This window comes from Marmota flaviventris, chromosome 10 (genome assembly GCF_047511675.1).
Source record: "Marmota flaviventris isolate mMarFla1 chromosome 10, mMarFla1.hap1, whole genome shotgun sequence".
Lineage (NCBI taxonomy): Eukaryota > Metazoa > Chordata > Mammalia > Rodentia > Sciuridae > Marmota > Marmota flaviventris.
The window spans coordinates 115,423,567-115,445,902 of record NC_092507.1 but is presented as its reverse complement, the minus strand read 5'-3'; the positions used below and the strand labels follow the sequence as shown (position 1 = coordinate 115,445,902).

The 22,336-nt window shown below is 39.9% G+C and overlaps 1 protein-coding gene across 2 annotated transcripts; it reads left to right on the top strand.

Moving 5' to 3' along the window:
- The first annotated feature begins 1,562 nt into the window (after positions 1-1,562).
- On the top strand, positions 1,563-16,377 carry LOC114084272 (gamma-interferon-inducible protein 16-like). 2 transcript variants are annotated; one of them, XM_071618271.1, is made up of 9 exons: positions 1,563-1,779; positions 5,134-5,418; positions 6,355-6,509; positions 7,136-7,354; positions 8,079-8,153; positions 10,143-11,711; positions 12,668-13,087; positions 14,665-14,853; positions 15,883-16,377. In XM_071618271.1, the coding sequence occupies exons 2-9, from the start codon at positions 5,154-5,156 to the stop codon at positions 15,976-15,978; spliced, it is 2,988 nt and encodes a 995-aa protein (XP_071474372.1). In that variant the 5' UTR covers positions 1,563-1,779; positions 5,134-5,153; the 3' UTR covers positions 15,979-16,377. The 2 variants fall into 2 exon arrangements, with proteins under 2 accessions (XP_071474372.1, XP_071474371.1); XM_071618270.1 differs by having other exon boundaries at positions 1,563-1,839.
- Positions 16,378-22,336: the final 5,959 nt, after the last annotated feature.

Sequence of the window (22,336 nt, the reverse complement as noted above, 5' to 3'; positions counted from 1 at the left end):
ATTCCATACTCATACAATTGTATCAAAATGAACTTCAGTATTAGGTATGTTTGCCATGAATTAATGAAAAAGAAGTATAAAAGTACAGATTATTCAGTTTTTAAAAAAAAATCTCAAAGATATTTCTGAATAATTTGTTGAGATAAGCCTAAAACCTATATAAAAGAGTAAGGACAAATCAAACTGATGATTTCGGAAGCCCCAGCTCTCCAAGAAACCAATATCTATTACAGCCATAATAATTAAGGCAACATGAAATGTCACTTAACAGATAGCATGAAGATAGAAGCACATATATGTGAAAAAATGGTATTGTAACATAGCCGACAGAAAGGCCAAATATAAAGTGTTGGGCCGATGAGAAATCTCCATAGATGAGAGTCAAACATTGGATTTGTGTCTCACAAAATCACACAAAAATTACATAGCATGAGAGACTGAAGTTCTAATGTGATGAGTGATATAATTTACAGAGAACAGGAAAATCTCATTACATTGAGGGAGGGAAAATATCTTAAAGCACAAAAAAGTACAAGCCAGAAAGTAAAACTTTATTAAATTCAATTGCATGCATGCAAATTCTAAGTTTTTTTTTTATTTTTAATTTTTTTTAACAAATAAGACAGGGTATTAGAGTACAAATACAAACCAAACACTGGGAGAACATATCTGCATATCTGCAATATGTAATATGATTAATAGATAATTTGCATGCAGAAGATATACAGAACCACACATCCTACTATAAACATCCCACTTGTTAAATTGCCAAAAAATATGAATGTATTTTAATTGTATTAACAACATTAATCCAATCTCCAGTACACATATGGGTAGATGTTTCATCATTGCTAGTGAGCAGTGCCTTCCGAGCTGAAAATAACTAATGGTGATTTTCAGGGAAGCTTGGGCAGACAAGGATAGTAGAAAAATCTACCCTGTCCATACAGTGAGGGTCAGAGAACAATATCTTGGATGAACTGGAAACTCAGTTCATTCATGTATCCAAACACTCCCTGTTGTTCATGCCATGAAGATGAGATTAATGGTGCTCCTTTCTCTTTTCTTCTCATTGTGGGGAAGACTAGGAGGTGTGCATTGCAAGTGACTGGAATGTGCACCTTTCCTCTTTGATTTTTTAGCATCATGCAAAGGAAGAGAGGTTCCTAAATGCTGGATATGGAGTTCCTGAAATGCTGTATTGTGTAGCATATGGTTTTCTTGCTTGGAGAAAGTATAAAAAAAACCTGGTGACTATAGTGAGGGCCCTCAAGAAAAGACAAGAATGAGACATGAAAAAAATTATATAATATTAGGTAAAAAACACGTCTGGACATGAAGCTGTATTGCGAAGCATTCTGCCAATTTTCCAGTTCTAGACTTCCTTATCTATTGAGATTTGTAAGAAAAACATGTAACTACTGCTCTAACTTGTCAGGGTTACTGAGATGTTACAGGAAAAGCACTTAGCCTCTCTGGCTGAAGAAATCGAAACCTAGAGGCATCTTGCTCTGTTTACGTTGCTTCCTCTCCCCCTGGGCTGAGAGCCCAGCGAGTGAGACACCCAGCATTGTCAGTAAGTGACTCACCAGGGCACTTTTCCTGTTTTCTTCAGGAAATGCTTCATCTTTTCAGCATTTCAGAACCCAAGATCCTGCCGTTTTCGTTCAGTCTCTGAGAGATCTCACCTAGTTTTCTAATGCAAACAAAAAAATCCCTGCTTCCTGCACTACTGAAGAGCTGAAGAGCTGGACCACTGTTGAAGAAATCTCCAGGGAGGTGAGTCCTGTCAGTGCTTTCTGGAAGAAGATTTTGTGGACACCTCCCACAAATCACAAGGTCAGCCGGGGAAATCAGTGTTGGGTCTTCTGGGTGGTGGGGTGAGGGGAGTCGGGCCGGCATCAGCTGCTTTGGAATTGGCTACAACTTCAGTAGCTAGACTGATTCACTTAGAAAGATAACAGACCTCTTTATTCCGCCAACATGGGGGCCTGAAAAAGGGGAAGTGCATTTTGGCTATTTCGGATTGTAAACTCTGAGGAGGAATTGGCAAGAGTTCATATTGCAGAAGAGGACTTTGGTTTTCTTGGTTGGAGAGAGTATAAAAAACTTGGTGACTGTAGTGAGGGACCTCAGGAAAAGACAAGAATGAGACATGAAAAGAAGCATAAAGTAATGTTAATTAAAAACACACACCTGGAATGACGCTGTGTTGTGTAGCATTATCCCAATTTTCCAAAACATGAGAATAAATGGAAAGGCATCATAGAAAATTTTAGATTCACAAGCTCAGATATTCAAATATCTGATCTTAATATTCTCAGAAGTATTTTTAACTTTCCTTTAATTCCATTTGAAAACAGGACTAGTGGCAGATTTCAATCACTTTTGGATAGCTCTGCCAGCCTGAAAATTCATTATCATACTATATACATAGGTTTTGGTGTTAAGAGGTAGAGAAAAAGAAGGAAATTCAACTACGGGAGAAGAAGGGAAGTCAAGTAGAAAGAAGTCTTGTATATTAGAAGGTTTAAAAGACTTTCTGTAGAGCCAAATTCAATATTTCATGTGCACTTGAATAGATTATGAGATTTTAGTTGTTGATATCAGATTTTTTATATATATAAAAATATTGTTAAGTACATCAGGTATGTTTCTCAGATAATCTAAATATTTACATATTTTTTTAACTTTGTTCATTCAGGAATTGAGAAAATTCATAGATTAAGAAATACTTCAGGCCAAAAGATACGGAGATCTGCCATACCAACTAAAAAAATTGTCACTTTTCCTTGTGGTTCCTTGAAATCCATATATGTGTAGCTACATACAGATAGCTACATATATGTAATGATGTATACATCTGTGTCTCTGTGTGTGTATATATGGAGAAAAATATATTTATGGTACCAGGAGGACCAAAAAGTTATTATAACTGTTATTAGAAACATCCATAATTAAAACTGCTGGGTTTCCTAGGAGCTGAATGTTTTATTATTAGATGTTATCTGATAACGAAGTCTGTTTTTTCCACATGTCAGTGATGTTTTTTTAATGACACTTAGATAGATGTCTTCAATTAATTTTGACAAAAACATAAAATCACCTAACTGATTAGGCCCTTTATGTATATGCTGGTATAAAGTATTTTGTCTTGTTTTTGCTATCTTTACTTCAATCTATGACACTTCTTTATTCTCTTTGTTTTTAACTTATTGTTCTATCTTATGCTTTATGAAAAATACATAAAGAAATTGTTATTTTCTGTTTCTCTCCTACTTTCGCCATGATGATGGGTTTCCTCTATTTTTTCTCTTCAATCATACCTTTATTTTTAAGACATAGTCATACTTAATCAAGTTTGTTTTCATTCTCCTGATTTTTTGGCCTGAAGTATTTCTTAATCTATTATTTTCTTATTGACTACTTCTTTCAATAGATATTTCCACGTGGGTTGTTGTAATTCAAAACTACCTAGGCCTTGAGAAAAACAGAGTAGTTGTTGAGGCTTTCCTGCTTAAATATCATTTTTGTAGGTTAAAATTACACTTCCAAAATTATTTTTTCACTCAGGCCAGGTTAGAGCACCTTCTTCTGTACTGAGGGGCTAGATATATTTTGAAATTCAGTTTTTGAAGTTCACAGAAGGCTATTTGAAACATCTGTTCTATACATTGTATTACTACAAGCTCCACTGATAATCTGTATCTTTACTCCAATACCAAAAGCAATAATATTTCAACAACAACACAAACAAGAGTGTTCAGATTTCAGAAGAATAAGGATTACACATAGCCACCTATCATCTCACATATGGTTATATTTTACAAACAAATTGTGTTGCCACACTCTCAAAACTTTCTATTTTAAAGGTATTTGGGTTATGCAATAGATATTTTGGTTATGCTATATTCAATCTGAGGATGTTCCTGTTCCCTCAAGGAAGAAGCAATTAACAGCCAAAGAAATTTGAACATTCCATTTATCCAAAAGGTGTACAAAGAAATGATTTCTAAACTAAAAACACTTGTAAAGTAAGCAGAAAACTGGAATCCATACCATGTACCAGTGTCACTAGGGTAGAGCACAAAAAGCTACCTAGGTTCAGAAGTGTGACTCTTGTCCATGTGGGAATTCTAGGGATTCCAGAAGACAAAACCTCAGTTCACACTTAAAGGTTGTAGTGGGAGGTAATCAGAAAAGGAAATACAGAAATGGCTTTTCAGGCCATGAAAGGGAAGTAGCAAAGTCATAAAGCATGAAAAGACAAGAGTGTGTTGTGTATATCAGAAGCGTGTGACATGAGGGATATGAAGAGCAAAACAGAAATGAAAAACAGGAGGTCACTCAGGGCCTTCCAGGATCCTTTAAGGAGTCAGGAATATTTCTTACACTATTAAAAATTTTCAGCAGTAGTGTGCTGTGGACCCTAGAGAGAAAACTGACTCCATGAAAAATCTAATTAAGGAAATTAAGGCTGAAAGAAGAAAAATCAAGTAACTGTTGAAATTTTTCTACCAAAAAATACTGTGATCCTACCCCAGAAAGCAGATAGATGTTCAGCGAAGTGACAGAAATGGGGGCAGAGGACACAGAATGCATGCTCCAATACGAGGACAGACGAAGTACTAATGAGAGCTGGGTAGGGAAGAGCCAAGTGGACAGGGTCAGTGCCTGAGCCTGGAAGTGGGGTGCAGCAGCAGCAGACAGTCACTCCTGGGGGCGGGGGGAGGCCACGGCCATTGGCCCAGCAGCCACTTCATTCATAACAGGTGAGCAGAGAGTCAGGAACAAGATACACCCAGGGATGGGCCCAGGTCCAAGGAAGAATGGCACGGGGAGCCAGGGGCTCTGACACTGCACCCCCCCAGCCTGTTTCCAGACCCCTTCACCACCCACCATTGAATCCACTCAGCTCTCATCACTCAGAGGGAAGAATTTCTTAGAAACGTGTACTGCAGCATTCCTCCCCCCATCTCCACAGCAGCACCTCTGGTAACCAAGCCCTCTTCATCATCGCACACACACCTCTGGACGGCACTTGGACAGGGGGCAGTCACTCACATACACATAAGCCATTTTTTAAAGTGTCCGTATGCACGGGTCAGACTCTATGCTGTTTCTGTCTTGTAGGCTCATCTGTAACTTGAGAGATGGTGAACGAATACAAGAAAATTGTCCTGCTGGTGGGGCTAGAGGCCATTAAGGATTATGAATTTAGATTGATTAAGTCCTTATTGGCCAAAGACTTAAAACTGACTAAAAATATGCAAGAAGATTATGACAGAATTAGGATTGCTGACTTGATGGAAGAGAAGTTCCAAAGGGATGCTGGGCTGGGAAAACTGATAACAGTCTGCAAAGACATTCCGGCACTTGCAGACCTCGCGGAAACTCTTAAAACTCGGAGGTTGAAAGGTAACCAGGAGGCACCCCTGACTCCCATCCTTTCTGCACCCACCTTATCCAACACTGACTAGAGCCCTGACTTGCTCACAGTTGATACATCCCTTTCCCAAGTCAAAACCTCAGTTGCCATAGCAGTCATGGTTCTTGAGATGCCAACCATTTGACCACTTAGAGAACTCCTTTCCAGTCAAGTGTTCTGATGTTTTTTGTTTGTTTGTTTGTTTTTTTTTTTTTTTGGCAAAGGGGTTATGTCTTTTGAGGGGGGAGATGAAGGAAAACAGTCAGAAGGACTCATTGAGAGACTAGTGTTTCCAATACATTACATTGGAAAATAACAAAGTAAAATTGGGGGGGAAAAGGTGCATTTAAAAAATATTTAAATCAATTATTATTATTGCTTTATTAGCATACTAGTTCATCATTAATATCTTCTCTGGCAACAAAAGAGAAGCACTATTTAATTAAAAACCTGCCTTTCAGTGATGTGAAGACATTCCCTCTTATGAAATACTGGGTTTAAAAACCACATGTAAGAACTCAAACTCCAATACCACCACTTTTCCATGTTGCAAAGGAGATGATATTTCCTTCTCTATTTTCTCCAATTTGGAGAAATCTTCTACAAAGATGACCTCTCCTTAACATCATGTAGAGTGTAGAAACTTATGAGGCAAATGTACAATAAGAGGGTTGGGAAAGGGATTGACAGAGGTCCCTGGGAGTCCCCGGGATAGGAAGGCTGTGCTCACTGCACACAGGAAGGGTAAGGAAACCGCGGAGGGACAGGCTGGGCCTGGGTGGCTTCTGCCAGGCTGAGCTGATGGGCTAGAGGTGGACGCCCCCAGTCAGACACAAAAGCAGGAGCAGAGAGGAAACCGACTGAGACTGCGTCCACTGTCTTCACCCAGGAGCCCCGGTTTATTGTGCTGTCTTTTACTTCATCAGTTAAAAGGAAATCCAAAGGGGAAAAAAAACCCACAGGGAAAAAAAAATCTACAGGGAAAAAAGTGGAGCAGGATGAATCTCCTACTGCCCAGTCCAGGTCCACAACAAATACAGATTCGGAACCAGAGTCAGAGGAGGAGATACCTTCGTTGAAGGTAGGACTGCTGAGCCCCCACTGAAAAAGCATCCACTCCTGATCTTCCACTTCTTGCCTTTTAATCTACCCTCCAGTCTCTGTATAGATCAAGAACGTAGTGAAAAACGAGCTTCTGAGCCTGCAAACTCATACCTGTTGGTCTCCCGTTTTCTTTCAGTACTGCTGTGCACTTGAACTTAGGTAATATGACCCCCTAGGGCAGAAACAGAAAATCATCACACTTTTGTAAGCTATGCACTAAAATAGCAATCAGTTTGGGACAATGGCTTGCTAAAGCCTATTGAGAGACACTGAGTCCAAATTTAGCTTTTCCAAATCCAAGTCTCCTGCTCTTCCATCACCAGAGGTGAGTACAGGGTGACATGCAGAAATTACTTTTCCTCTTTCTGTGAAGCAGTCATGTATGGCCAGTGCTTACCTTCTGGCCATCTTTTTAGAGGATGGACTGACTCCCTGGAGTTCCCAGTGGTATTAGTATAATTAGAATCTGCTTATAAATACAGGCTTTCTTGTCTAAAGATGCTCTGCTTCAACTGACATTAAACCCCATTACCAAAGGCTGGGAGTGTGGCTTAGAGGTGGAGCACCTAATCAGCATGATTAAGGCCCTGGTTCAATTCGCAGCATCAAAAAAGAAAACCTACCTCTGTCAAGAAGAAAGAAAGACTAAAATTGTCTCAAGAAAACAAAATGAAAAAATCTGAAGACCCTGAGAGAACACAGCTTCCCCCAGAACAGGGTCGGTTTATGGAACCTTCAGCAACCAGCGAAGAACAAACTGAGGTCTGTCCCCAGACTCCTCATGGGGCTCCACCAGAACCATCCAATAGTCCTCCAGTCAAGGTACCTCTTCCTGTTCCTAATACTTGTCCCTCCCCACACCATATTTCAGGGGTCATTAAAACCTTGAAAGAGCTTTTCCTAATCCCTTACTGTACCCCATTTCCTCCTACAATTAAATCACATATTGATTTACAAAATGCATCTATCAAAATCTCAGGGCTATTTACAAGGCATACATTGATGAAACAATTTCTGATCTCCACAGTGTTAGGTTCATGTGTTGGTCCAGGAGAGATGGGTATGAATAGGGGGTTGGCCAGACAGAGAAAGATGCATGAATACAAGTATGTTCACTCTAGATTCCAATTTCTTCTCAACCCTTTATCTTTGCTTACTGACCAAACTTCTGAGTTAATTTCAGCCACCTGTGCTACTGCTTGCCACGTCTTTTGACTCATGGTCTGTCCCTGCTTTGGAATTCCTTATTACCCATCCGGTACCAGCAATAATGCATTCCTCAAATAATTCCTCATGGAAAGACCCCCTATGCAAAAGAGCAGACATTGGCCCTAAGCTTTTCTGTACTTTTATCCTACTGTAAAAAAAAATAGGTGTCTTTCTTCTCTACTAGATGATAAACTCATATTGTAGTCAGCTCTGCCAGAGGGGAGAAAAGACAGAGGTGGAAAAGTGAATTCACACCTGTATTATCAACTCCATCAAACTCTGCTTTTTGTTTTGCCTTTTCTTTTCCCTGCCTTGATATGATTCCTGTGGTTACCAGCGACCCAAGATCAAGAAGTCTGTACCGTTGGTGAATAAGCAAGAAAAAATTTCTTCAAGTTTTCAGGAGGGGCAGGTAAGAGCACAAGTTAAGTAAGTCTTCTGCACTCTGGTTTCTAACTCAAGACCCACGCTGCACTTCGACTTAAGGTCCAGCCTCACCACCAAGCCATATGCCGATGTTGAAGACAGACCTCCTATACAGGGAGACTATTGATTTTTGGCTTGATTTTCTGTTGTATTTACTTATTCGTTTATTTATGGGCAGGAGGGATTGAACTTAACCAGTGAGCCAAATTCCCAGTTCTCTTTATTTTTGATCTTGAGAGAAGGGTCTTGATAAGTTGCTTAGGGCCTCGTTAAGTAGCTGAGGCTTGCTTTGAACTTGTGATCCTCCTGCCTCAGCCTCCTCCTCACAGGAGAGCAACACCAGCCCAGCCTCTGTTGTTAGTATTGTTGTTAGTTCCCAGAACCCACATTTCTCACAATAATCTTTCCTGAAAGGTCAAAGAAATCTGCTTTTTTCTTTGTCTGTTTTTCTTTTTAGGAGCCTGGAGAACAGGTGTCAGGACAAAAAATGTGCATTTCCTTAATGGAAAGTTTTAGTTAATAAACAAAATTCAATTCAAAGGCTGCTGACTTTGTTCTGAAATTTCCTCCCTTAGAGAAAAAAAAAAAACAGTTTTTTTTTTCTTTTTTACCCAAACATAACCCTAAAAACTGTGCTTGATCAAATGAGTTGGCAGCAAATGTAGAACCCAGGTTCATGTACATCATCTCATTTCTTCTTTATAATACCATATGAAAATGGTCTTGTTAGTCTCATTGCGCACATGAGAAAATAGAGATGGGTGAAATCAGACAGGTCACGGAGGTAGTAGACATCCGTGCCAGGATTTAGATCCAGTCATCTTTCAACTGTAAAACTTGAATGTTCAATGAACACAGATGGACTGCAGGGTAGGTGTGAAGATGTTAAAATGTCTCAAATTTATTTTTAAACACTTTTATGCTAAGTGCTAGGCTTGGGGTTTGTTACCGTGGCACAAGTGCCTGTGGTGCTTAGAAGCTGTTCTAAGGGGCTCTACTCCAGGTGACGGCCCTCTAAGCAGTTCTTTCACACATATACACAACTGGCACTTTAAAAGTCAGATTACTGAATGCTGTCAATCCTGTCAAAACTGGTCAGGGGACTGGGGCTGTAGCTCAGTGGCAGAGCACTTGCCTTGCACGTGTGAGGCACTTGATACCACATAAAATAAACAAAATAAAGGCATGCTGTCCATCTACAACTACAAAACAGTTAAAAAAACTGGTCAGTAGTGTGTTGTGCTGACCCAATTATGATGATATTTAATGATCTTCCATTAGTGTAATTGAAGATTGTCATGGCATATGATTTTATAGAGATTTCCCATTACTACTTGAAATTGTCTAACCATGTAGCTAAAGATAATGCTTTAGGTAGTATGTTGAATTGCTGTGAATGCAACTAGGAACCCAGAAAGATTCTGGCTTCCTGATCCACAGTATAGAGGTAGCAGGATCCTTCCTGAGGAACTGTGAATTTGAGGGACCTATTCTGTTGGAGTTATGATAGGACACCTGAAAGGATGGAGACCTGTATATCTTATTTGTCAAAGAGCACAGGACAGGGACTGGTGCATGTATTTGCTTGATTGGAAAGGCTTACTTAAGAAATGCCCATAAATGTGAATCTGCTGTTTTGCCCTCCCCAAAAAATAATCCTAAGAGTTTTATCTAATCAAATGATTTAGATCAGTTTTATAGGATCTGTAGAACCAGTATCACCTCCCAGACCAATGGAATTGCAGTCCTTTCTGATTTTAACATTTAAAAGGAGGTTTGTGGTAGGAGGAGGCAATGTGTTGGAAGTATCTGAATGTATGCTATGATTCCTACTGTGACCCAGAATAAAATTTGCAGGGTCAAAGTCCTATTTAAAGAGGGGAAAAAAATGAAAATAAAAGATGAATTTCATTTGATTTTAAAACCATTAAACAACAACAACTACAACAAAGTAAAGAAACCTGTTTTCCTTCAGGAAATGGAAGCCACGAATAGCAAAACAAATAACGTGAAGGCCCAGGAATCTCAGGGACAGCGTCAACTTCCACAACTGTCAGAAATTGGCGAAAAACCACCTCAGTGTATTATCCACACTCCTCAGAAGCCTCCAACAGCACCAACCAGCAGTGTCCACACTCCTCAGAAGCCTCCAACAGCACCATCCAGCAGTGTCCACATTCCTCTGAAGCCTCCAACAGCACCACCCAGCAGTGTCCACACTCTTCAGAAGCCTCCAACAGCACCATCCAGCAGTGTCCACACTCTTCAGAAGCCTCCAACAGCACCACCCAGCAGTGTCCACACTCTTCAGAAGCCTCCAACAGCACCACCCAGCAGTGTCCACACTCTTCAGAAGCCTCCAACAGCACCATCCAGCAGTGTCCACACTGCTCAGATGTCTCCAACAGCGCCACCCAGCAGTGTCCACACTCTTCAGAAGCTTCCAACATCACCAACCAGCAGTGTCCACACTCTTCAGAAGCCTCCAACAGCACCATCCAGCAGTGTCCACATTCCTCTGAAGCCTCCAACAGCACCATCCAGTAGTGTCCACACTGCTCAGATGTCTCCAACAGCGCCACCCAGCAGTGTCCACACTCTTCAGAAGCCTCCAACAGCACCACCCAGCAGTGTCCACACTCCTCAGAAGCCTCCAACAGCACCAACCAGCAGTGTCCACATTCCTCTGAAGCCTCCAACAGCACCAACCAGCAGTGTCCACATTCCTCAGAAGCCTCCAACAGCACCACCCAGCAGTGTCCACACTCTTCAGAAGCCTCCAACAGCACCACCCAGCAGTGTCCACACTCTTCAGAAGCCTCCAACAGCACCATCCAGCAGTGTCCACACTCTTCAGAAGCCTCCAACAGCACCATCCAGCAGTGTCCACATTCCTCAGAAGCCTCCAACAGCACCAACCAGCAGTGTCCACACTCCTCAGATGCCTCCGACAGCACCACCCAGCAGTGTCCACACTCCTCAGATGCCTCCGACAGCCCCATCTGGCAAAACCAACACCTTTCACTTACTTTTAACATTACCCAGCGGAGTCCAGACCTCTCATATGTCTCCCCCAGATCCATCAGGCAGAATCCAGACTCCTCATTTTTCTCCAACATCATCCAGAGGAATCCAGGGTCCTCACACATCTCCAACATCATGCAGCAAAATCCAGACTCCTCAGGTGCCTCCGGCAGCACCAGCTGGCAGAACCCCCACTCCACAGTTACCTCGAACATCACCCAGTGAGTTCCAGACCACTCACGTATCTCTAACATCATCCAGCAGAGTCCAGACCCCTCACATGTGTCCCGAAGATCCATCAGGCAAAATCCAGACTCCTCATTTTTCTCCAACGTCATCCAGAGGAATCCAGGGTCCTCATTCATCTCCAGCATCATCCAGTAGAATCCAAACTCCTCAGATGCATCCCACAGAACCATCCACCATAATCCAGAATCCACAAGTGGGGCCAGCAACACCATCTGCCAGTCTGCAGACTCCTCAGAAGACTGTGACATCTTTCAGCAGTTGCTTACCCACGGTAAGAGTTTTCTGTTCCCACACTATAATGACAGAGATTTACAAACTTGGAAGAGCTTCTCCCACATTTGTTCAGTTCAACTGCTCATTTTATTGAGTACATTTTTTTTTTTGTTTTAAAGATAGAGTGAGAGAGGGAGGGAGAGAGAGAGAGAGAGAGAATTTTTTTTAATATTTATTTTTTTATTCTCGGCGGACACAACATCTTTGTTTGTATGTGGTGCTGAGGATCGAACCCGGGCGCACGCATGCCAGGCGAGCGCGCTACCGCTTGAGCCACATCCCCAGCCCCTATTGAGTACATTTTGAGATCCTATCCTACATTTGAATTCTCATTCACATAGTACTCCACTTCATTGAAGTAATATATATGATTGTTAGTGAATGCCGCAGTCCGGCTGCAGCAAAATAACGGGGGGGGGGACAAGCAACTTGCGTAGATTGATACAGCAGGAGTGAGAGCCGTTTATTGTAGGACCAGAGCGATATTTATACATTCCACACAGCTTATCTTAATTAGCATAAACTAGATACATCAGTCAACCAATAAGGAATCTCCACACTTAATGCCTCGCTGGCCTTACTTCGCAAACCACTCCCCCTGGCAAAATGCCAGGCGCCATCCTGACTTGTTTACAGACTCTAACAAGTGAACACTTACCCTTCCGTCTTCCATAATGAGTTAAATTGGACACTAGTTTACGAATCTGTAAGGATAGTGCCGGTGAAATGACTACCTAAATCTTCTTATTTATTCCACCACCTAAATTATACTATTTATGCTAGTGTTGTCTAGAGTTCCCCCCAGTTCTGCCCAAGTACTGTTTTCTTGAGGATCAACCTTGAGAATCTTCTTGATGTTCCTTGAGAATCAACACTGAGTCAGCTCTCACTAGATAGTGACCCAAGATACCCTATCTTAACGGTGCCTGTTTTTGCTGTGTATTTCCTAAGTAGAATCCAAGATTGAAAACTGTACCTAAAGAAGCCTCTGAAGAATGTGGTCACCAGAAGGGCCCCAAAGAAGTAGTGGTGTTGAAAGTAACAGAACCATTTACTTATGAGTTCAAAGAAGGCGGGAAGAAGATGTTTCATGCTACAGTGGCCACTGAGAGCGAATTCTTCCGAGTGAAAGTTTTCGACATCAACTTGAAGGACAAATTCATCCCAAAGACAGTTATTGCCATATCCGATTACATTGGCCGCAACGGGTTCCTGGAGCTATACAGTGCTTCAACTGTGTCTCATGTGAGCGCAGACAGAAAGATGGAGATCTCAAAGACACTGATTAAAAATGCTAATGCAACTCCTAAAATTGAGTATCTTTGCTCAAGAAGCACAACAAAATACGTGAATGGGGTGTACATGGTGTATAAGGTAAGCCACAGCACTATTTCATAAAGTTTCTTCTGCAAGCCCAGATTTTAAGAGTCTTAACTTGTTGACGGGAGTCAACTCAATTTACTGAACAGAGGAAATCAAGGCCTGACTGATCAGGGATTGGGAAATGGAGACTTCATCATCAGAGTATGGCACAGTAAGTTTCAGAATAGTTGTCTTTACAGGATCTCACCAGGAGAGTTCTTCAGAGAGAGATTCACCAAGAATCTTTGGCATTTTAACAGCTATTCTGATACTTTCATAGCCACTCTGGTCTATAACACCCTACAGTTCATCTCAACACATGTATCCTTAGGATTTTGCTTGAGGTTTCCCCATCGGTATCAATGACAACTTAATTGTAAATAAAGAGTTGGCCTCGCAAATCTGGATCTGGTTGTGGTAAACATAGTAAGAAACCAAATAGATGACTCTGCCCCAGGATGTGGTGACATTTAACAGTGACCTCAGATTCTGATCAGCTGGACTCTTGTCCCTTTAAAAGGCTCTCACCTTTTCCCATTCATTACTTTTCATTCAGAGATGGTTGAGCAGCTGACCTCTGCATTAAATCATAAGAGAAACATAGAAGCTGAAAGATCAGAGACCTATAGTCTCAATCAGAGACCCCTCAATTGGCAAAGAAGCTTGGTGAATTCTTAGACTTAGGGTCTTTCAGTCCTGATACACCATGCAACTTAGTACCCTTAGCTGAGATAACTGCTTGTTGGAAGTGTGTCAATCTGCTATGTATGTCTTTGAGGATGGTCTATTTTTGTTGTTGTTCTCTTTGGTAGTGAAGAGAACAACAACTAAAATAGACCAGGGTTAATCAATCACTGAGCTACATTCCTAATCCTGTCTGTCTGTCTTTCAATCATCTATCTACTTAGACAGGGCCTCACCAAGTTGACTAGGCTGGCCTTGAACTTGTAACCCTCTGAGCTCAACCTCCAGAGCAGCTGGGATTACAGGCATGCACCACCATACCCAGATAAGGGCGACTTTTTCTTTTTCTTTTACCTGGGATGTTTTCTGTTTAAACAATAGTGCAAATATATGTGGCTGTAGAACTAATAAATATAGTGGAGATATGACCAGAAACACTGGGGCTAGATGATCTGGATTTAATATTTGGAGAAGAGCAAGTCAATGAAGAAGACAAACAATAAATTGTATATTGAGATAACAATCTACTTAATGAGGAAATGTAATAGTTTCCCTCAGCCTCACCCAGGGAGCCTTAAATGACCTTTCTTCTCTTTTCTTGTGGAGGTATCAAAGAAACCTATACAGGTAATCAGATTTTTATAGTGACTGTGCCTATGTGGAAACAGTACAGATTAGGAAGATAAGGTTTTCTAGAAAAACCTTACAGATGCAGACATTAAATTAGGAAAGCCTGAGAGATGTTCGGTGGAAAATACCTTAAGTTTTTGTTACCTGTGATTCAGAAACTTCAGATCTATTTACCTTGTCAGAGATAAACGTTTTCATTTATAGCCTATATTTGTCAAATATGTAAGAATTCCTGATACATTTCTCAGAAGATGAATGTTAATAATCTTTTGCAGAAAAATGTGAGGGAAGATTGCACTTATTATGAGATACAAGATGATACAGGGAAGATGGAAGTGGTGGTGTATGGACGGCTGACCTATATCAACTGTGAAGAAGGAGATAAACTTAATCTCTTCTGTTTTGAATTGACCTTGAATGCAGATAAGTGGCAGCTGAGATCTGTTTTCCACAGTTACATCAAGGTGGGTGTTCTATGGAATATCATTCTTCCAAAACAAGTCTTTTTTTTTTTTTTTATGTTGTACTTTCAGGAAAATAAACTCTATGCTGTTAGAGTGTTCAACATGTGGGAAGAAAAACTAAGCTCTGCTGATTAGGACATATGAACATCATTTTTTAAAAGCTAATTCTATTTTTAAACGTAATAAATAAAGTAAATTCAGAGACACTTGAAAAATTCATTCTTCCCTAAGCTAAATAATGAAAATATGTTGAATTAACCAAAGTAAGGAAATAATTTAATGAAAGATTTGGGTTAGATTAAGGAAGATTTGTTTCAACTTCTGGCTCTGTGATTTTCGAATTGACTAAAGATTTTAAACACGAGGCACTTCTCTGTCACCATCTATAAAGTGGGGAAATATTTTCTAACATAACAGGTCATCAACAAAACCCCTAAGAGATCTAGGTTACCAGTGCTGCCCTGAGCAAATCAGAACACAAGTACTTCCCTTTAGAGAAATGGTAGATGACAGTGTCTGTGCTCTTTGTCACACTGATGCACACATTCATGTGCAAGTCATGTAACACTGCAAAAGGCTGATGCTGGACAGCAAAGAAATAAAATAAAAAGGCTGACCTGTTCAAGCCACCGAAATGTACACATGACCTGTTCAAGCACATCTGCAGAGATCTCTCTGATCCTCAGGACCAACAGTCAAATATTCTTCCCACCAGTTGCACTAGGAAAGCCTTTTATAACTTCCTCCCTCCCTTCTGCCCAATGAAAACCTCCACTCAACTTTGCCTTGGGGTCCACCAGCTCTTCTCTCTTCTGCTGTTTCCTGATACCACCTGTGTTCATGTGGATAAAGTGACTAGCTGATTTTCTAGTCCTAAGCAAGTGGGAAAAGGTGACACCAACCACAGGAATGGTTACAGGAGATAAGCAGGAGTGAGAAAAGAGATGAGGTTCGTGGGGAGGAGACCCTGTGGGTGAAGAGAGAAATGTGTGACCAGCTGCATCTCAACTTCTTGCTTTCTTCTTCAAGGTAATCAAGGGCAACAAATCCAAGATATGTCCACTCAATCGTGATTCAAATATGGACACTTCACAAGAATCCTTCTTAAAGCCAGGATACCATTGATAACAGTGCTCATGGAGATGAGATCCAAGTACAGAAAAAAATATATGTATATATACTTGATATATATTACAAACAAAAACCAGCTTTAGTCTGTGGCTGTCACTCAGTGGTGCTGTGCTCCCCTAGCAAGCATAAAGCCCTGGGCTCAATACCCAGCAACACAAAAATAAATGAATAATAAATAAATTTAAAAACAAATATGATATTCATTGCTTCTAGAAAATGGGATTTAGAAGAGCCTTCTACTTTCTACTTGTCTGTATTTCTAAATTCCATATTTTACATAGATAATTTTTATATTTTTTAAAAAAAATAATAATTTTTTCTAGAGCAATGCTAGGCTCTAGTCACAATTGAATAGGCTATGACCTGCTCAAAAAAATAAAAAAGTTTGGTGTATGCGGCCTGGGGTATAATTGCAAATCCCTTTGTCCTGGAAGGGTGGATATCTGAGAATCTGTCTCCTAAAGGGGCCACAATCAGGTACATTGTCCATGTGGAGGTGTTTGTTGTCTGGTTATTTGCATGAACACACTAGTATGATAAAAGAATTTCTGCCCCTCCCTGATGTACTCCCTGTATCTGAAATATGCAGTTCCATTCATCTACCCAAGTACCAACAGACCTCCGTGGCTATCCCTCCACAATTCCTCCTCCTTACATTCCTGTGTGTGAATCCATCAGGAAGCTATCCAGGCACTTCTGCAGTAGGCAATCACTGAAGGGAACTGATTTTCTTTAGAGTAGAATAGCAGGAAGCAGATATCTGCAAAGAAATTTTACTCTTGTATTTTTATCGATCACATATTGGTACCTGGTATTTTGTGATTGTTTTGTGTCCTTTAATCTTCCTATATGCCCTAAAAGGTGGATGGATAGTTTTCTCCATTTTACTCTGTGTAGTGTGTGGCAGACAAGCAACAGACAGGCGCACTCACTCTCCTAAGGACACTTGGATGGGAAAGTAGAGAGCTACATTAAGAATCCAGGGAGCAGTTCCAGTGTGGGGGAGGTGTGATGGGGAAGAATTGGAGCTGAGTTGGAAATTTGGAGAGCCTGGGGACATTTACCACAATATGGGTTCGAGACTACGGATGCCCTATTTGTGGCTCAATGCCCAAGGAGTATTATTGTATTGTACTGTTTTGCCATAAAATGCCTCCTTTCTTTTTTTTCTTTTCTTATAGTTAACTCAGATGCTAATTAAACATTTTCTTGCCTATAACCACACCAATAATATATATATATATATATATATATATATATATATATATATATATATATCACATACACACATATTGTTATACATTTATATATAAAGGTATAACAGTTCTATCACTGCAGATGTGCTTACATGGTAATGTATTACATGCTATGGGTATGTATTTCTCATCTACTGTTAGAAAACTAAAGTTCAAAGATATTTAATGAAGTGTCAAAATCAGTTACTCGGCTAATTAGGAAGAGAGATCATCCTGGGATGGCAGCCTACTAAAACTTCCTCTGAATTCAAAGTTGACTTATGGACACTAAGGAAAAAGATTGTTTCATACCCAACTGATATTGTATTCTGAGTTGTCCCGATACTCTGAAACTCTATGTAAACTTCCTACAATTTGCTATTCTTGAGTCTGTAGATGGTGGCAATTAAGAGTAAAGCATGACTTATAGGGGACTTGCCCAGTGGCCCTGCCCTGTTTTCCGTCATGTTGATTCCCCTTTGAACTTGTAAGAACTGGGTCTCCAACAGAGATAATCAAAAAAATCACATTCTACATAAGAGTTCGCTTCTTTGTTTTGTTTTCACTTAAAAAGCTTCATCTAGTTCCACAGTCCCACTCTAGCTTACATCCTTGGGTCATACCACATATCAGAGCTCCTCCTTGGAATTAAAATAAACTAAGAAAAGCCAAAATCCAGAGCTGCTGCTAGATTTGAAGCATGTGGCCAAAGAGGTCAGCTCAGCTCACAGAGATGCTAATCTGCAACTATAGACATCTGACAGATTGGGTGGTACCAAGTGGTTTTAAGCTGTCCAAGACAGAGAAGTGTCATTGTGAAGGTTTCTGGGGTATCCAAATATGATAGTGATGAAAAGAGTCCTGGTGAGCCACTGTAGACCCTTCACTACTATAACTCAGAAACTAGCATTAGCTGGGGAGGACTACTGCACCACAGGTCACCTGTGGAAAAACCAAAACCAGAACTCTAGCACTCACAGAGAGCCATTGGGAGCTTCACTGGTCTGAATATGATCCAACTGAAGGGAACAAGTGCACAGTGACCCACAAGTAATTCGGGGACACTCCAAAGCCTGCATACTGAACTACTGCAATCAATAGAAGCACCCAACTCACAACATTGAACCCTCTGATCAGTCAGATGCAGGCCCCTGAGCTGACAATTCAAAAATTCCTGGTAGTTTGGCTCCTGTGCCCCTGCAACTCAGGAAATATCCACAGGCAAGATTCTTTAGTCGGTGACCAGCGCAGGCCGTATGAACGGTATGAATGGATAGGCCATGTGGGAAAATCCTAAGGGAGTTTAAATTAAAGACACAGACTCCAATTATCTTTAAACCAGCTCCAGATGGCTCCTCGAACCCCAGCCTCAAGCTACCCAGGGAAGTAGCGAGGTTTACTGAAGAGGCTAGCGAGAGCAAGAGAGCAGGCCAAGGAGAGGGCTTTTATTGGGGAACAAAAAATTCTGGGAAAATCCCATCCAATGAAGGTCAAGGGGAGGCAGTGTGAGATGACTGGATCTTCGAGGGCAGTGGTGAGGCACGCCTCCACACGGACAAGCCCTCGGACCCAAGAAGGGTGGGGAAAGCTCTAACACCTAGTGTCTGAGCACCTCACACCCAGCAGGGGAGGTAACTCAATCACATGCAAGGATGGCCTCCCACAAGATTCAACAAGATTTTCTCCATCTGGACATGGTATACTATGAACAACTCTAATGTCAAATCTGATCATATAAATAACTGCTTCACTTGAATGATAATTCTTAATGCAATAGCCAACACTGTACCTTCAACGCATTTCTATTTCAAGGAATGAAATTGAAGAAGCCATCAAGTCTACTAAAAAAAAAAAAAGCCCAAGAACAGATTATATTTTTTAGCCAAATTCAAACAGACACTTAAGAAAGAACTAATACAAATCCTCCTCAAATTATTCCTTGAACTAGAAAAGGAGGGAACTATTCCAAAATCATTCAATGAAGCGAGTGTTGTCCTGATACCAAAACCAGACAAAGACACATCAAGGAAAAAAACCTTCAGAAATACCCTTGATGAACACACAGGCAATAATTCTTAATAAAATAACTGGCAAACACATAAAATAACACATTAAAAAGGTAATGCTTCATAACCAAAGAGTGTTCATCCCAGGAATGCAAGGTCCATTCAACACATGAAAATCAATAGAGAACATAAAGAGTCTTAAAGACAAGAATCTCATGATTTTCTCAATAAACGCAGAAAAGGCATTTGAAAAAATACAGCACCAATGCATGTTTAAAAGACTAGAAAAACTATCCCTAGTTTTTCTAGTCACATACCTCAACATTGTAAAGGCTGTGTACAACAAATCCAAGCCCAACATCATTCTGTAAGGAGAAAAAATAAATCATTCCATCTAAAAACATGCAGAAACCAGACAGGGATGCCCACTGTCGTTACTCCAATTTAACATAGTCCTGAAAAATCTAGCCTGAGCAATTGAGCAAGAGAAGGAAATTAAAGGGATATGAATAGAAAGCTGAGCTAGAACTATCTCTATTTACTGATAACCTGATCCTATAATATTTAGAAGACCCAAAAACCTCCACCAGAAAACATCTAGAACTTATAAATGAATTCAGCAAAGCAGCAGGATACAAAGATCAATACCCATAAATCAATCACATTCCTCTACTCCAAAAATGAATCTGCTGAAAAATCAGGAAAACTATTCTATTCACAATACTCCAATAAAAAAATAAAATATTTGGGAATCAATCTATCAAAAGAGGTGAAGGACCACTACAATGAAAACTACAGAACACTGAAGAGATTCAGGGAAGACCTTAGAAGATGGAAAGACCTCCCATGTTCTTGGGTAGGCAGAATTAATATTGTCAACATGACCCTACTATCCAAAGTGCCGTGTAGATTCAATGCAATTCTCATCAAAAGTCCAATGACATTCTTCACAGAAATAGAAAATAATGTCATGAAATTCATTTGAAAAAATATGAGGCCCAGGAAGATTCAAGAATCCTTAGTAAAAAAAAGTGAAGCAGGAAGCATCACAACACCAGACTTCAAATTAAACTACAAAGCTATGGTAACAAAAACAGCATGGTACTAGCTTCAAAATAGGTGTGAAAATAGATGGAATAAAATGGAAGACACAGAGACAATTCCATATAATACAGTTATCTCATATTAGACCAAGGTGCCAAAACCCTATGTTGGAAAAAAAAAAGTCTCTGTAATAAATAGTGCTGGGAAAACTGAAAATCCATGTGGAGTAGAATGAAAGTGAACCCATATCTATCACCCTGCACAAAACTCACCTTAAAGTTGATTCAAAACTTAGGAATTAGAACAGAAACCCCGCACCTGTGAGAAGAAATAGTAGGATGACACTCCAACATGTTGGCTCAGGAACTGACTTCCTTAAGACTCCCAAAGAGCAAGAAACAAAATAAAAAATCCACAAATGGGATGAAAACAAATTAAAAAGCTTCTTCTCAGCAAAGTAAACAACTAACAGCACAAAGAGTAAGCCTACAGAACGGGAGAAAATCTTTGACAACTGTTCCTGGGATACGACATTAATTTCCAGGATATAAAAAGATCTCAAAAAATGTAATATCTAGAAAACCCCCAAATAACCCAATCAATAAATGAGCAAAGAAACAGACACTTCTCAAAAGAGGAAGTATGAATGTCAACAAATATAAGAAAAAATGTTCAACACCTCTAACAATTAGGGAAATGCAAATAAAACCACACTGAGATTCCATCTCACTCCAGCCAGAATGGCAATTATCAAGAATAAATGTTGGTTATGTTGTGGGGAAAAAGGTACATTCACATTGTTGGTAGGACTGCAAATTGGTTCAGCCACTCTGGAAAGCAGTATAAAATTGCCTCAAAAAAAAAAAAAATCAGGAATGCAACTATCATTTGACCCAGCTATTCCACCCTTTGGTCTATACCCAAAGGATCTAAAATCAGCATACTACAGCGACACAGCCACATCAAAGTTGATAGCAACACAATTCACAATAACTAAGCTATGGAGCCAAACTAGGTGTCCTTCAACAGATAAATGGATGAAGATATTTTATTATATAGACACAAGGGAGTATTTCTCATCCATAAAGAAAAATGACTTTATGACATTTGCCAGTAAATGGATGGATCTGAGGACTATTGTGCTAAGTGAAATTAGCCAATCCCAAATAAACAGGAGTTGAATGTTTTCTGTGATACGGAGAAGCTAGTCTACAATAAGAGGGTGGAAGGTGGAATAAAAAATAGAAGTCCAGTGGATGAGACGATAGGGAAAGAGGGGGATGGAAAAAGAGACAGGGGAATGAATCTGATATAACTTTCCATGTACAAATATCAATATATTATAGTAAATATCACCATTTTGTGCATCCATAGGAAATGTAAAAGAGAGAGAGAGAGAAAGAGAGAAAATAACTATGGGTAAATAGCAGAAAGATCAATAGAGGGAAGGGAACAGGCAATGGGGGCAAGGGGCGTGGAAGTATGAAATGCTGGAGAATGAATTAGAACAAGATATATCCCATTCTTGTATTATATATACACAATGGATTCTAATTGTGTATATATTCTAAATGGATTCTACTGTCATGTGTAACTAAAAAGAACCAATAAAATAAATAAATAAACACATAAATAGGAATTCAAGATCTGAACATTTTAACAACGGAAATTTACAACTTCACTTAGCTTGATAGCAAATTGAAGCTCACAGAAGAAAAATTTAAATTGTAATACTGTATACTCCAAAACGCAGAGAGAGAAACAGCTAAAGGTAAATGATCCGGTCTAATGGACCAATTAATTAAACAATAATAGCAAGAACTCTTGTGTGAGTAATATGAATCCCAGCCAGAGAAAAGAATAAAAATGGTAGAGAATAAGACATCTTAAAAGATACTGCAAATATTATTCATGCTTGAAAACATTGACTTACAGAAGAAAGGGAATCAACCAACTCTAAAAAGTCAAAATACAAAAAATAAATAAAGTATAATGAACTACTGGGATCCCAGTCAAATTGCTGCAAACAAAGACATAGAGTAAGTATTTAGAGTGGCCAGAATGGGA

Bases quoted from the DNA above. Each gene is read 5' to 3' on its own strand.
- LOC114084272 (XM_071618271.1), top strand. From the start codon at position 5,154: ATGGTGAACGAATACAAGAAAATTGTCCTGCTGGTGGGGCTAGAGGCC. The intron at 5,419-6,354 runs GTAACCAGGAGG...TTACTTCATCAG, and splicing joins TAAAACTCGGAGGTTGAAAG to TTAAAAGGAAATCCAAAGGG. The intron at 14,854-15,882 runs GTGGGTGTTCTA...TTCTTCTTCAAG, and splicing joins TTTTCCACAGTTACATCAAG to GTAATCAAGGGCAACAAATC.